Raw genomic sequence first — 14,544 nt, 5'->3', positions numbered from 1 at the left:
CTTTGTGCACGGGTCATGCAAGCGTTTCGAAATCTATACATGGAGTTTATTGATGTTAGCATATTGCAAGATTTGCCGGAGCGGATTTGTATTTCGCTTTTGTATTTATTTAAGTCCATGATTACTGATTAAGTTGCAATGCCGAGTTGCAGTGAAGAACGCACGATTCACGCAATAACATATACTTAACCATTGCGACATCTATATTGAATTTCATGAGAGAAGATTCGACAAAAACAAACAAACCACATTTTGGAGGGTCCCACGTATAATATGGCAAATCTTTTCTGGTTTATTGCCATGATGTATGAAATAAAATCTTAGAATATTAATTACACGACGCATATCTTTCAAATCATATTACAACTTTATAATATCTCACTTACACAGTATATCCATAAAAAGAAAGACAGCACGAATTCTGTCTGTTCTTTTCTGTTAATAAGATATCGAATTAAGAATGGAACATAATAACTATAGCACTTGTATTGTGAAGACCCAATGTGGACTCAGGTCGACGTGGTGTAATATATGGTATCCGCCTAGCGACCGGGAGGTCCCGGATTAGATCCCCGTGAGGGAGCGTTCGTAAGATCTCCCCCAAAGACACCAAGCACTTGTTCTAGGCCGAGGAAATGGACTTGAGATCGTTACAATAAGCCTTAGGCTTAAGATGCATTCGAGTTTTAATAAAAACGTTAAAACTAAACCGGGACTTGTCGTAATCTGTTTTTTGATAAAGGCGTAATTATCAAGAATTTTGTCAAAACAATACAAACGCATAAATAGTTGTTTTAAAGGCAAATGATTTTATTTTCATACATACAATACAGCATACAAAGCATAGCTCTCTCTTATATCATGATGTAGGTTTACAAAGATGTGCATTGTTTTACAGTAATGTACATTACACACGTTGTCCAAAAATGCGATAATCATTCAAATAGCCAAAAACGTATTTACTATAGCTTCATATCAATTATGGAAAAGGAATATTGAATTATATGGGGTCAAACATGTTAAAAGACGATACTGAAAAATAAAGATGACTTTAATTTTTAAATATACAGAATTTTGCAAATTTTAAGGCAAAATACTGATATAAAAACAAACACAAAAATGCAGAAAAGATCATTAAGAATTGTTTGCAAAACGAATGAATCATAAACAACTACATTTGTCATATATTCGACTAAAATATTAATATTAATATACGTTATTGAAACTATATTCCTGCAAAAATAACTAATATGTATTCTAATCGCGTTTTCAAAAAATTCTTTACACGTGCATGGTTCACTCTATAATTATGTTCACTTATGTCTATTTCAATATATTTCTAAAAACATTCATGCGTTATAACACATTCATTTATTTTTCGAAGCGAAACTATCATGCTTCATGCTATTATAGTATGGTTATTACGAATTTGAAAATGTGTTTGACAACAAAACCCAAAAACATTCATTATGATACACCACAAAACTCACGAAAATAAGCTTAAGACTGAAATCAGGGTGTTATTTAAAAACAAATCGTATTCAGGAGAATGATGGGAACAAAGTGTTCGATACATGGTTGCTTTGTTAGATTGCTACCATTTCATTTTAAATTGATGTTCATCAACAAATAAAACATCTATCATTTGCTCAAACACTAACTTGTTATTATGGCAAAAGAAAAGCTGCCAGCAAACGACGGATACACTGCTTACTAAAACATAACATACACACATTTTAAAAGAACTAAAATTTTGTTGAACCAAAATATACGAAGTCTGAAAGAAATACAGAATAACACAAGAAATGCAAAACTTTAATATACAAACATGGTGAAAAGCCAACGATCCTTAAAGGCTCATGGATAAAATTATCATTCCTTTTGAGGCATGGAAATTGCGAAACTATTGCACTGTGTATATTGAAAAGCTACTGTGATGTGATATGTTAACTGTCATTAAATTTTTGGAATCATTGTTAAAAATACGGAAACTATTCGTCTATCTAAAAACAGGCCTCTTGGAGTGTTACAAACAACCGCATAACGTAGCTTAACAATAATAATAATGAGTAACACAATACATATGCAATTATTTCAAAGTCGATTCATCCAATTAGACATAAAGCTTTACAATATAATACAATATCATGGTTGCACTAGACAAATAGGAGACAAACTATATATTATCATACACTTTAATGGCTTGAATATTCAATATAAAGAAGTGAAACTCCAGCTGATGTAGCAGTAGTGCATTCTTTTTATATACAATTCAATTTGTTGGTCCTTTATTTAAGGCAAGTGATCAAATGCCAAAACAGTACGAAACAGCAAAATACGAAACAACATACACACATAGAAGAATAAAGATTGGGTCACCGCCTTGGAACGGTCAATGCAAAGCACCGGGGGTATAAAAAGGAAAACAGATATATAGTATAAAACATTTTAATAACTGCAAAATTAAAATAGGAAACCATATAATACACTTTAGAGATTAGATTATTCGAACTGACATAACATAACAGTACATATTTTACACCCCGAGTAAAATAACGGTCAAAAACTAACATTCTTACTTCAGAAATACACTTGAAACGAAATGTAATGTAGATTTTAGCATGGTATAACATAACTTTACAGTCATACATTATATTTTCGCCTCCCAAATAAACATGGTTAAATAGTTAAGATAAAGAAATATAAAGAGACAATAACACCGCATTTTGAAATTTCTGTGTTCATAACATTAATAGTTTTAAAAACAAACTTTTGCTTATTTCTGGTGCAAAACGAACATCACAAAAATGTTGTGATTTGTTTTCTGCTATAATATATGTAAAAAAACAGTTAGTGTTTTCATAAGATTCTTATTGATTGAATGACACAGATCATGATGCATTTTTAGCGAAATGATAAACGTAATCAGCAAACGACGTAAAACTTTTAAGCAGCTTTAACAGCTACCACTCGTCGTAACGTACTATGCTTAATTATACAAGCCCTAGAATTTTGTCAAAATTCTCGAAGAAGCTCGCTAATTGCATATACAAATGTTCATAAACTCATGATAGAAAATGTACTGACAAATTAGAATTGACTAAAGGTAAATGTATTCGTGCCGAGCAAAGTAACATGTTTGACAGTATCACCAGATTTTTTAATCGTACATATTCCTCAAAATAACCGATCTTTATATTAATGACAACAAACTGAAGAGTTTGTCACCCTCCCATAATAATACAAATTAACGAATACCATAAACACAAATAGACGGCATTTGATATAATTACGTCCTTCTTTTGAGCATTACAGCTTTATCCAGGAAATGCTATTATCAAGCAGGTTATTTCGCGGACGTTTATTTGTTTTAAAGCATGCCTAATGAGTGGTGTAAGTATTTACATTTTCAAAACGAACATGTAAATTTGCGTTAAGGAGTTAAACAATTGGCACTTACAGAACTCAAGCTATATTAAAATACCTTTTTGGACGTAATTCCTCTAGGTTTACTATATTTGACTACACAATAGAACTCTTCGTTTACGTATTCCTTGTTTTCTCTCATTTACTGTAATTCTCCTAAATTACGAAGTCTGAGGAATTGACCACCTTGACGTTATTTTTCTCCTCTTTGGCCTCTGCGTTATGTGTCTTCACTTGCATGTCGTACTTTCGTACTTCATTAACTACAACATTTGATAATGTAGTCATGGGCGTCATCGAGCATCACTTCAAAATGAATAAACTGTTTTCATTAAATTTGAGAAATAAAATATACCACAACTGTCATTGAATGCGTTTAAGGGTTTAATTTTACTAAAAATAATTTGGTACTGGAATGATATAAAGCACTCACCTTTTTGACTATTCGATGATTGAAGTTGTTTCCTGAACATAAGAAAAAGCAGTAATCATTAAATTGTAAACTATATACATTAATAAACTGTTATCGATAACGAATATATGAATAAAATTGATAACTATTTTATATTCAAACTCCAATTTGAACAAACATCTATAAGCGTTTTACGTAGGTACTTACAGTTGAACGGCATTCAGAGCCCTCCTCCCTGTATTTTGAACAAAAAGAATGAATGTTCTTAACTATATTAAACAATGTTTATTAATTATAGGCAGTACGGAAAATGATGATTACTAAATACAATAGCTGGTCAAAAGTGATAATGCGATGTTACACCAAGTATAGAAAAAAACAAGAAACCCAGGAGAGATTGTTTTGATAACCTCCACTATTAATTTATGTAACAATCACCTATATAATACACGATACTACGTGCAATACAAACATTAACAGAAAACACGTATTAACAATTTGGTTACGGCAATTAAAAAGTCAGTCCGAAACTTTCGGGATTTAAATCGATGTATTTTTAAACACACCAAAACACTGAGCTTGATATTAACCACAAACACACACGTGTTAAAAACAAGATTATTATCTTAGATTTGAAGTTCTTTAATGGTTACAACACATCTTTGATGTTAAGACATGTGTTGCTGTTTTATTACACTATGACAAAAACTGTGAATGTTGTATTAAGTTAACACATTGCGTGAACCGCCATATACACCACTTAACAAATGATCTTAAGCATGTATCATTTAAGAAATGACGTTTGGTTTTAGTTTTACTACAAATAACTTGTTACTGGAATGATATCAAGCACTCACATTCAGCTTGGGGATTATTCGATGATTGAAGTTGATTCCTGAACATGAGAAAATGCATTTATCATCATATTGTAAACTATTGACTGTTATCGATAATGAATATTTTGATACACTTATAAACCATTTTTTACTCAAACTCCAATTTGAACAAGCATTTATAAGCGTTGTACGTAGGTACTTACAGTTGAACGGCATTCAGAGCCCTTCTCCCTGTATTTGGAATTAAAGAGTGATTTTTCTTAACTATACAAAAATATGTTTATTAATTATAGACAATGAAAATGTTACTTACTCAATAAAATAGCTGGTCAAATGTGATAGTGTGTTTTTACACCAAGTATATAATAGAAAAAAACACAACAAGAAACCCAGGAGAGATTGTTTTGATAACCTTCATTATTCATTAATGTTACAATCGCCTACACAATACTCGATACTACGTTCAATACACACATTAACAGAAAACACGTATTAACAATTTGGTTACGGCAATTGAACTGTCAGTCCGAAACTTTCGGGATTTAAATCGATTTATTGTTAAACACACCGATACACTGAGATCGATAGTAACCACACATACACACGTGTTTAAAACAACACAATTATCTTAGATTCGCAGTTCAAATTTAAAACGATTAATATCTCACAATTGTCATTGAATGCGTGAAAGGGTTAAAACACATCTTTCATGTTATTACATGTGTTTTTGTTTTATTACACTGTGACAAAAAGTATGTGAATGTTGTATTGAGTGAACCAATTGCGTGAACCGCCATATACATCATTGAACAAATTATCTTAAGCATATATCATTAATCAAAGGACATTTGATTTTAATTTTACTATAAATAACTTGTTACTGGAATCACATCAAGCACTCACCTTGGGAAGTATTCGATGATTGAAGTTGATTCCTGAACATGACAAAATGCAGTTATTATTATATTGTAAACTATATACTGTAATTTATAACGACTACTTGAATAAAGTGTTAACCATTCTATATTCAAACTGGATTTTGAACAAGAATTTATAAGCGTTTTACGTAGGTACTTACAGTTGAACGGCATTCGGAGCCCTCTCTGTATTTGGAATAAAAAGAGTGATTTTTCTTAACTATGAACATGTTGCCTACTGAATAAAATAGCTGGTCAAATGTGATAATAAGTTGTTACACCAAGTATATTATAGAAACAATAAGAAACCTAGACGAGATTGTTTTGATAACCTCCACTATTCATTTATGCAACAATCGCCTTTACAATACATGATACTACGAGCAATACAAACATTACCAGAAAACACGTATTAACAATTTGGTTACGGCAATTGAACAGTCAGTCCGAAACTTTCGTGGTTCAAATCGATTTTTGTTTAACACACCGAAACACTGAGCTCGATATTAACCACAAACACAAACGCTTATAAAAAACAACAACATTACTATTTTAGATTTGAAGTTCAAATTTAAAACAACAAATATTTCACAATTGTCATTATATGCCTTTAAGGGTTACAACACATCTTTGATGTTAAGACATGTGTTGCTGTTTTATTACACTGTGACAAAAACTGTGAATGTTGTATTAAGTAAACCAATTGCGTGTACATCAAATAACAAATGATCTTAAGCATATATCATTTATGAAATGACGTGTGGTTTTGATTTTACTAAACATAACTTGCTAGTAGAATGACATTAAGCACTCACCTTGGGGATTATTCGATGATTGAAGTTGATTCCTGAACATGAAAAAATGCAGTTATCATTATATTGTAAACTATGTACTGTTATCGATAACGAATATTTGAATACAATTATAAACCATTTAATATTCAAACTCCATTTTGAGCAAACATGTATACGCGTTATACGTAGGTACTTACAGTTGAACGGCATTCGGAGCCCTTCTCACTGTATTTGGAATAAAAAGTGATTTTTCTTAACTATATTAAAAAAGTTGTTTAATTATAGGCATTTATGAAAATGTTGCTTACTTATTAAAATCACTGGTCAAATGTGATAATGTGTTGTTACACCAAGTATATTTTAGAAAAAAACAAGAGATTGTTTTGATAACATCCACTATTAATTTATAGAACAATCGCCTTAACAAAACATGATACTACGTGCAATACAAACATTAACAGAAAACACGGATTCAAAATTTGGTTACGGCAATTGAACTGTCAGTCCGAAACTTTCTTTTAAATCGATTTTTTGTTAAGCACGCTGATACCCTGAGATCGATATTAACCACAAAAACACACGTGTAACAATAAACAACAACACTATCATCTTATATTTGCAGTTCAAATTTAAAACAATAAATATATCAAACTTGTCATTAGATGCCTTTAAGGGTTACAACACATCTTTGATGTTCATACATGTGTTGCTGTTTTATTACACTGTGAAAAAAGTATGTGTATGTTGTATTAGGTGAACCAATTGCGTACACCGCCATAAACGTCATTTAACAAGTTATCTTAAGCATGTTTTATTTAAAAAATGCAGTTTGTGTTTAATTTTACTAAAAATAACTTTGTACTGGAATGATATCAAGAACTCACCTTGGGAACTATTCGAGGATTGAAGTTGATTCCTGAACATGACAAAATGCAGTTATCATTATATTGTAAACTATGTACTGTTATCGATAACGAATATTTGAATAAAATTGTTATCCATTTTATATGTTAACTCCAATTTAAATAAATAATAATCATCGTGTTACGTAGGTACTTACAGTTGAACGGTATTCAGAGCCCTACTCCCTGTATTTGGAATAAAAAGAATGATTTTTTCTTAATTATATAAAAATATGTTTATTAATTATAGGCATACATGAAATTGTTTCTTTCTAAAAACAATAGCTGGTCAAAAGTGATAATGTGTTGTTACACCAAGTTTAAAATATAACAAACAAGAAACATAGGAGATATTGTTTGGATAAACCCCACTATTCATTTAAGTAGCAATCGCCTATACAATGCACGATACTACGTGCAAAACAAACATTAGCAGAATACACGGATTAAAAATTTGGTTTCGGATATCGAACAGTCATTCCGAAACCTTCGTAATTTAAATCGATTTATTGTTAAACACAGATAAACATTGAATTCGAAATTAACCACAAACACACAGGTGTTAAAAAAACCACAACATTATTATCTTAGATTTGCAGTTCAAATTTAAAACAATAAATATATCACAATTGCCATTGAATGCGTTTAAGGGTTACAACACGTCTTTCATGTTAATACATGTGTTGCTGTTTTATTACACTGTGACAAAAAGTATGTGTATGTTGTATTAGGTGACCACATTGCGTGAACCGCATTATACATCATTTTACACATGATCTTTTGCATGTATCATTTAAGAAATGACGTTCGGGTTTAATTTTACTAAAAATAACTTGTAACTGGAATAATATCAAGCACTCACCTTGGGTACTATTCGAGGATTGAAGTTGATTCCTGAACATGAGAAAAAACAGTCATCATTATATTGTAAACTATATAATGTGATCGATAACGAATATTTGAATACAATTGTTAAAAATTTTATATTCAAACTCCAATTTGAACAAACATAAATAAGCGTTTTATGTAGGTACTTACAATTGAACGGTATTCAGAGCGGTCGTCCCTGTATTTGAAATAAAAAGATAGATTTTTCGTAACTATACAGAAATATGTTTATTAATTATAGGCATTAATGAAAATGTAACTTACTGAATAAAATAGCTGGACAAAAGTGATAATGTGTTGTTACACCAAGTGTAAAATAGAACAAACAACAAACCTAGGAGATATTGTTTTGATAAACCCCACTATTCATTTATGTAACAATCGCCTATACAATACACGATACTACGTGCAATACAAACATTAACAGAACACACGGATTAAAATTTGGTCACGGCAATTGAACAGTCAGTCCGAAACATTCAGGATTTAAATCGATTTATTGTTAAAAACACAAAAACACTGAGCTCGATATTAACCAAAAACACACTCGTGTTAAAAAAACAACATTTTTACCATAGATTTTTAGTTTAAATTTAAAACAATAAATCACAATTGTCATTGAATGTGTTTTAGGAATACAACACATCTTTCATGTTAATACCTGTGTTGTTGCTTAATTACATTGTGACAAAAAGTATGTGTTTGTTGTAATAAGTTGAACCATTGCGTGATCCTCCATATACACCATGGGGACATGATCTTAAGCATATATTATTTAAGAAATGACGTTGGCGTTAAGTTCAATTAAAAATAACTTTATACTGGAATGATATCTAGCACTCACCCTGGGGACTATTCGAGGATTGAAGTTGATTCCTAAACATGACAAAATGCAGTTATCATTATATTGTAAATTATATACTGTTATCGATAACGACTAATTGAATACAATTATTAAATATGTTATATTCAAACTACAATTTAAACAAAAATTAATAAGCGTTTTACGTAGGTTCTTACAGTTGAACGGCATTCAGAGCCCTTCTCCCTGTAATTGGAATAAAACGAGTGATTTTTCTTAACTATTTAAACAATGTTTATTAATTATAGGCTTTCATGAAAATGTTGCTTACTAAATACAAAATTGATTATGTGATGTTACACCAAGTATATTATAGAAAAACAAGACACCTAGAGGAGATTGTTTGATAACCTCGACTATTTATTTATGTAACAATCACATATACAATGCACGATACTATTGCAATACAAACATTAATAGAAAACAAGGATTCAAAATTTGGTTATGGCAATTGAACAGTCAGTCCGAAACATTCGGGATTTAAATCGATTTATTGTTAAACACACCGAAACACTGAGCTCGATATTAACCACAAACACACAGGTGTCTAAAAACTACATGATTATCATAGATTTGCAGTTCAAAATAAAACAATAAAAGAGAGTTATAAGTTGAATACCTTGCCTGTTAATACTTAAATGGTTACAATATACAAGAATACCATAATTCCAACTTGTTTATGAACAATGAAGTGACGTAAATATACGTATCATCTCAATCCCATCTTGTTGACAAGATTTTAGAACTTATCACATAGTGCATCAAATAATGTTTCTTACTTACTTCTTACTTGGCGCAAGGCAATTCCGCTGCCAATCAGTATCGTCAGGACGATTGCAATTAAAGTCCATATAATTGTTTTTGTATAATCTTCTGAAAAATTAAACTATAATGTAACCGGCAGACAGTACACTTGGAGACTTTTCTAACGTAACACGTAATCAAATCAATATAGCTCCCTTACTTTAGAACTGATTTTGTTGAAATTTGGACTCAGAGTAAATCAACACATATATAATACGTTATTTGAATTTAATTGAAATTGATCAACATAAAAATATTAAACATAACACATTTAAAAAAATCAATGGAAAAGTAAAGTTCTCAAAATCGTTCAACGTAAAATAAAAATGTGAAAAGTAAAACGCATTAACACAAAGGTCTGAATGACCGACTGGGTTGTATAATTGCGCTCCTGAATATTCATGCGAACCATTTTTTTTAATTAATGTAATGTTTTCCTGAGGTAAAAACTGAATTATGGAAATTAAATTAAATTGGCATTATATAACGTCGATGTCTTTTCTAACCCAACATTTTTCAAACTTCAATATTTCAATTATGAGTACATATGAGTACATATTTTTATTTGAAAGTGTACATGTGATCATGATACTACATTATGTGCAAGCAAACGATGAAATCATTCATCCGTGACGATCGGATGCTTTAGCAAGTGGGGAAGGTAGCCTGCAACATGATGATTGCGCGAATTTTTATACGAGACATTTTGATTTTTAAATTAATTTCATGTTTTCCTGGTGTATTCAACCACCTTAAATTAAGAAATTGAAATAAAAATTATAATCATGTCGCGTTTAACCCTTCCACGTGACGAAACCACACCTACCCCACGTGCAAAAGCGCCAGATTGTTTAGGATAAATGATTTTATCGTATATACACCAACTATTGCTGCTTCTTTCTGTATTAGAAAGAAAAATGATGTCCAGGTAAGTTCTACCTTTTTGTGATTTATTTACGCTATAACAGGAACGTAAAAGCTTAACGTGTCTCTGCTGTAACATGTATCGCATGGTATTTGATAAGGTTTGAATTTTACATCGCGTCAACTGAAGTCAGTAGTTACTTTATTTCACGACGTTCGTCTCATTAGTGAAAGAGGAAGGCGCCAAGCCTGAACAACTAAATCAATAATTGGGTAGGACGGTGGTCCAGGGATATAGCCTTTGGACACGAAAGTTATTTGTTCGAGTCCCGTGATACCCTAGCTCTTTCTATGACTTGTCTATGAACTTTCCTGGTTCTTTATCGTGCTCTGTATAAAACACAGAGAGATGGGCTACCCTTTGGGTTTCATACACGTTCACCTCTACTTGGGTTGGAAACATGGGCATTGTCTCTAAAACCTCTGCCCTGACCGGGATTCGATTCTGAGACTTTTGGATTGGTGGTCAAGCGTAAAGTCCCTGAACCACAATGCATCAATCAACATCAAACACAAGTAGGCCTACTGGTTATGTATCCAGGTGGCAGAATAGAGAGTGATAGTATAAATTTGGAGAATTTATTTCACAATTGGACATATACTATTTAAGAAATGATATCCTTTATTATTTCTCTTTAATTCTTTGGTTTTTAAGTACACATCAATTTATATTTATTTACAATAATTGCCAGAGTAAATAGTCAAAAAGTAAATCTATAAATGCAATATTCAAAATTTGTTCATGCAGTTACATACCACACATTAATATTGTTATGGGAAAACAGGGTCAAATGCGTGCAGTGTTGTCCCAGATTAATGAGGCTTATCAGGAACGACACTTTCCGCCTAAAGATTTTTTGTAAGAGAAGACTTCCTTTAAACGAAAATACCATAAAAGCGGAAAGTGTCACCCTAATTAGCCTGTGCAGACTACACAGGCTTATCTGGGAAGACATTACGCATTTGCACTAAGCTGTGTTTTCACAGAATGAGGCTAATTTATTTATTCTCACTTCACTTTGTTTGTATTAATGGTTTTGTGTTATCATATTTTGTATTGCATAGAATTGTGGTTATTAGTGAATATTCCTGAGCAAGAAACACTTCCCTAGCCTTGTAATAGTTTGCAATTCAGGGATCATGACTTAATGAATTGATGCCGCAATATAGTTGAAAATAAATGTTGAAAATAACATAGAATCAACATACAAGTATAGAATTGTAGCTGTACGATGTTTTTTTAGTAACATTCTATCTTTATCATTTTCTTTTCAGTGACAAGTAGCAAGAAAGGCAAATAAAAGATCTATGTCGCCGTAGGTTGCTGCATATAGAACAATGTCTAGAAAACCAAAGGACGATGGATTAATTGTCTCAAATTGAAGTGGTTTCATTGCAGTAGTCTGTTACGTTTAGTTCAGTTATATTGCGATCCTCTCATTTGTGATGGAGGAAGCTCCTTTTCACTATACAACTAGATCAAGTACTTGGATAGAACGATGGTCCACGGAAATTGTCTCTGCCTCGGGATACGAAAGTTTTTGGTTCAAATTCCGTGATTAGCGGGACAACATTTTTTATCTTTGCTTACTGCCAACCCTTTTTTCAAGTATTAAAGGCAGATATTAACCACAGTCTGCACCTGGATACCTAACCAGGGACTACTAGTATTTGAAATCCATTTAACATTTGTTGTAAGAGGCCACTTTTTTTCCAATCGTTATGAAACATGGTCCGAAGGTTTGTTATACTGATATCCTGTACTGAGTTCGGAAATTATCAGATTCCATCCGTTGAAAATCATGGTTGCCAGGGGGCGGGGCATTTTTCCTTGTATCCCTATAGTAAAACATTGTTAACTCTCTTTAAGTCGCATTTACATTCCATTCTTCACCAAACTTGGAAAGGTTTTAAAAAGCGTGGGGATATTGTGGTCATCACCGCCATCCGCTGTCCTGGCCACAATAATCTCCTCCTACACTATAAGCACTAGAACCTTGAAACTTACACACATGGTAGCTATGAGCATATGTGCGACCCTACAATATTTGGAATGTTGATCTGACCCCCGTGTCAAAAGTTATGGGGGTTGGGGTGGGGCCGGATCAGAGATTTTCACCAATTTTTTATGTTATTTTACAGTCATTAACTTCTTCATTAATTTTATACACCGATTTACTAAAAAATGATACTAAACATCTCTTATGACGATACGGTCAATCTGAACTATGCATGGCCCGATTACCAACCCTGGGGGGCCCCACCCACATAGACCACGCCCACGCACAATTTTGTTTTAACATAACTGCTTCATTTATTCACAAATTGACTTCAAATTAATACTGGCTATTATACTGAACATCACATGGTCAAGATAACAAGTTATTTTGGCATAATCAAAATCAAAGCCAGATTGGCGGTCAAGGCCCCGAGCTAATTCATATTTAAAATCAAAGCCAGATTGGCAGTCAAGACCCCAAGCTTTTTCAGCATAATTTAAATCCAAGCCAGTTTGGTGGTCAAGGTCCCAATCTATTTCAGCATTATTATAACCCAAGCCATTTCGGATGTCAAGACCACAAGCTATTTCAGCATAATTAAAATCCAAGCCAGGTTTGCGGTCAAGACCCCAAGCTTTTTCAGCTTAACTAAAATCCAAGCCAGATTGGCGGCCAAGACCCCAAGCTATTTCAGCATAATTTAAATCCAAGCCAGTTAGGTGTTGAAGATCCCAAGCTATTTTAGTATTATTAAAATTCAAGCCATTTTTGCGGTCAAGACCCCAGGCTATTTCAGGACAATTAAATTCTAAGCCATTTTTATGGTCCAGACCTCAAGGTATTTCAGGCTACAATCCAAGCCAGTTTGGTGGTCAAGATCCTGAGCTATTTAAGCATAATTAAATCCAAGCCAGATTGGCGGTTAAGGCCTCAAGCTATTTCAGCACAATTAAAATCCAAGCCACTTTGGTGGTCAAGATCCCAATCTATTTCAGCATTATTAAAACCCAAGCCATTTTGGATGTCAAAACCCCCAGCTATTCTTGCATTATTAAAATCCAAGCCAGATTGGCGGTAAAGACCCCAAGCTATTTCAGCACAATAAAAATCCAAGTCAGCTCAGTGGTCAAGATCCAGAGCTATTTCAGCAAATTCAAACCAGATTTGCGGTGAAGACCCGAGCGATTTAAGCATAATTAAAATCCAAGCCAGTTTGGTGGTCAAGATCCTGAGCTATTTCGGCAATTTTAAAAATCCAAGACAGATTGGAAGTCAATACCCTGAGCTATTTCAGCATAATTAAAATCCAAGCCAGTTCAGTTTGGTGGTCAAGATCTTAAGCTATTTAAACATTATTAAAACACAAGCCATTTTGGATGTCAAAACCCCCAGCTATTGTGGCATAATTAAAATCCAAGCCAGATTGGCGGTCAAGACCCCGAGCTATTTCAGCATAATTAAAATCCCTGCAAGATTGGTGGCTAAGACGGCAAGCTATTTCAGCATAATTTAAATCCAATCCAGTTTGGTGGTGAAGACTCGGAGCTTTTTCAGCATAATTAAAATCCAAGCCAGATTGGCGGCCTAAACCCCAAGCTATTTCTATCAGCATAATTTAAATCCAAGCCAGTTTGGTGGTCAAGATCCCAAGCTATTTCAGTATTATTACAATCCAAGCCATTTGGCGGTCAAGACCACGGGCTTTTTCAGCATTTCATGATCCTAAGCTCATTTTTTCCGTACCCAAATTATTTTTGGCATAATTTTTGTGTACCCGAA

The 14,544-nt window shown here is 32.8% G+C and overlaps 1 protein-coding gene across 7 annotated transcripts in view; it reads right to left on the bottom strand.

Annotated features, from left to right (window-relative positions):
* Positions 1-786: 786 nt before the first annotated feature.
* The window catches only part of LOC127846389 (uncharacterized), a 97,798-nt gene continuing 84,040 nt past the window's right edge, over positions 787-14,544 (bottom strand). For 3 of the 7 annotated variants that reach the window (XM_052377595.1, XM_052377598.1, XM_052377602.1), the window contains 16 exons: positions 9,821-9,910; positions 9,196-9,223; positions 9,020-9,051; positions 8,326-8,353; positions 8,150-8,181; positions 7,446-7,473; positions 7,270-7,301; positions 6,583-6,610; positions 6,407-6,438; positions 5,753-5,777; positions 5,578-5,609; positions 4,878-4,905; positions 4,696-4,733; positions 4,046-4,073; positions 3,860-3,891; positions 787-3,689 (listed from right to left, as the gene is read on the bottom strand). In XM_052377595.1, the coding sequence (XP_052233555.1) occupies positions 3,583-3,689; positions 3,860-3,891; positions 4,046-4,073; positions 4,696-4,733; positions 4,878-4,905; positions 5,578-5,609; positions 5,753-5,777; positions 6,407-6,438; positions 6,583-6,610; positions 7,270-7,301; positions 7,446-7,473; positions 8,150-8,181; positions 8,326-8,353; positions 9,020-9,051; positions 9,196-9,223; positions 9,821-9,910 (620 nt within the window). In that variant the 3' untranslated portion in view covers positions 787-3,582. The remainder of the gene's footprint in view (positions 3,690-3,859; positions 3,892-4,045; positions 4,074-4,695; positions 4,734-4,877; positions 4,906-5,577; positions 5,610-5,752; positions 5,778-6,406; positions 6,439-6,582; positions 6,611-7,269; positions 7,302-7,445; positions 7,474-8,149; positions 8,182-8,325; positions 8,354-9,019; positions 9,052-9,195; positions 9,224-9,820; positions 9,911-14,544) is intronic. The other 4 variants (XM_052377596.1, XM_052377599.1, XM_052377601.1 and 1 more) reach the window with 4 other exon arrangements.

Source organism: Dreissena polymorpha, chromosome 9, assembly GCF_020536995.1.
Source record: "Dreissena polymorpha isolate Duluth1 chromosome 9, UMN_Dpol_1.0, whole genome shotgun sequence".
Classification (NCBI taxonomy): Eukaryota; Metazoa; Mollusca; class Bivalvia; order Myida; family Dreissenidae; genus Dreissena; species Dreissena polymorpha.
Note: the sequence above shows the minus strand (reverse complement) of the source record. Positions and strands in the feature narration are given on the sequence as shown.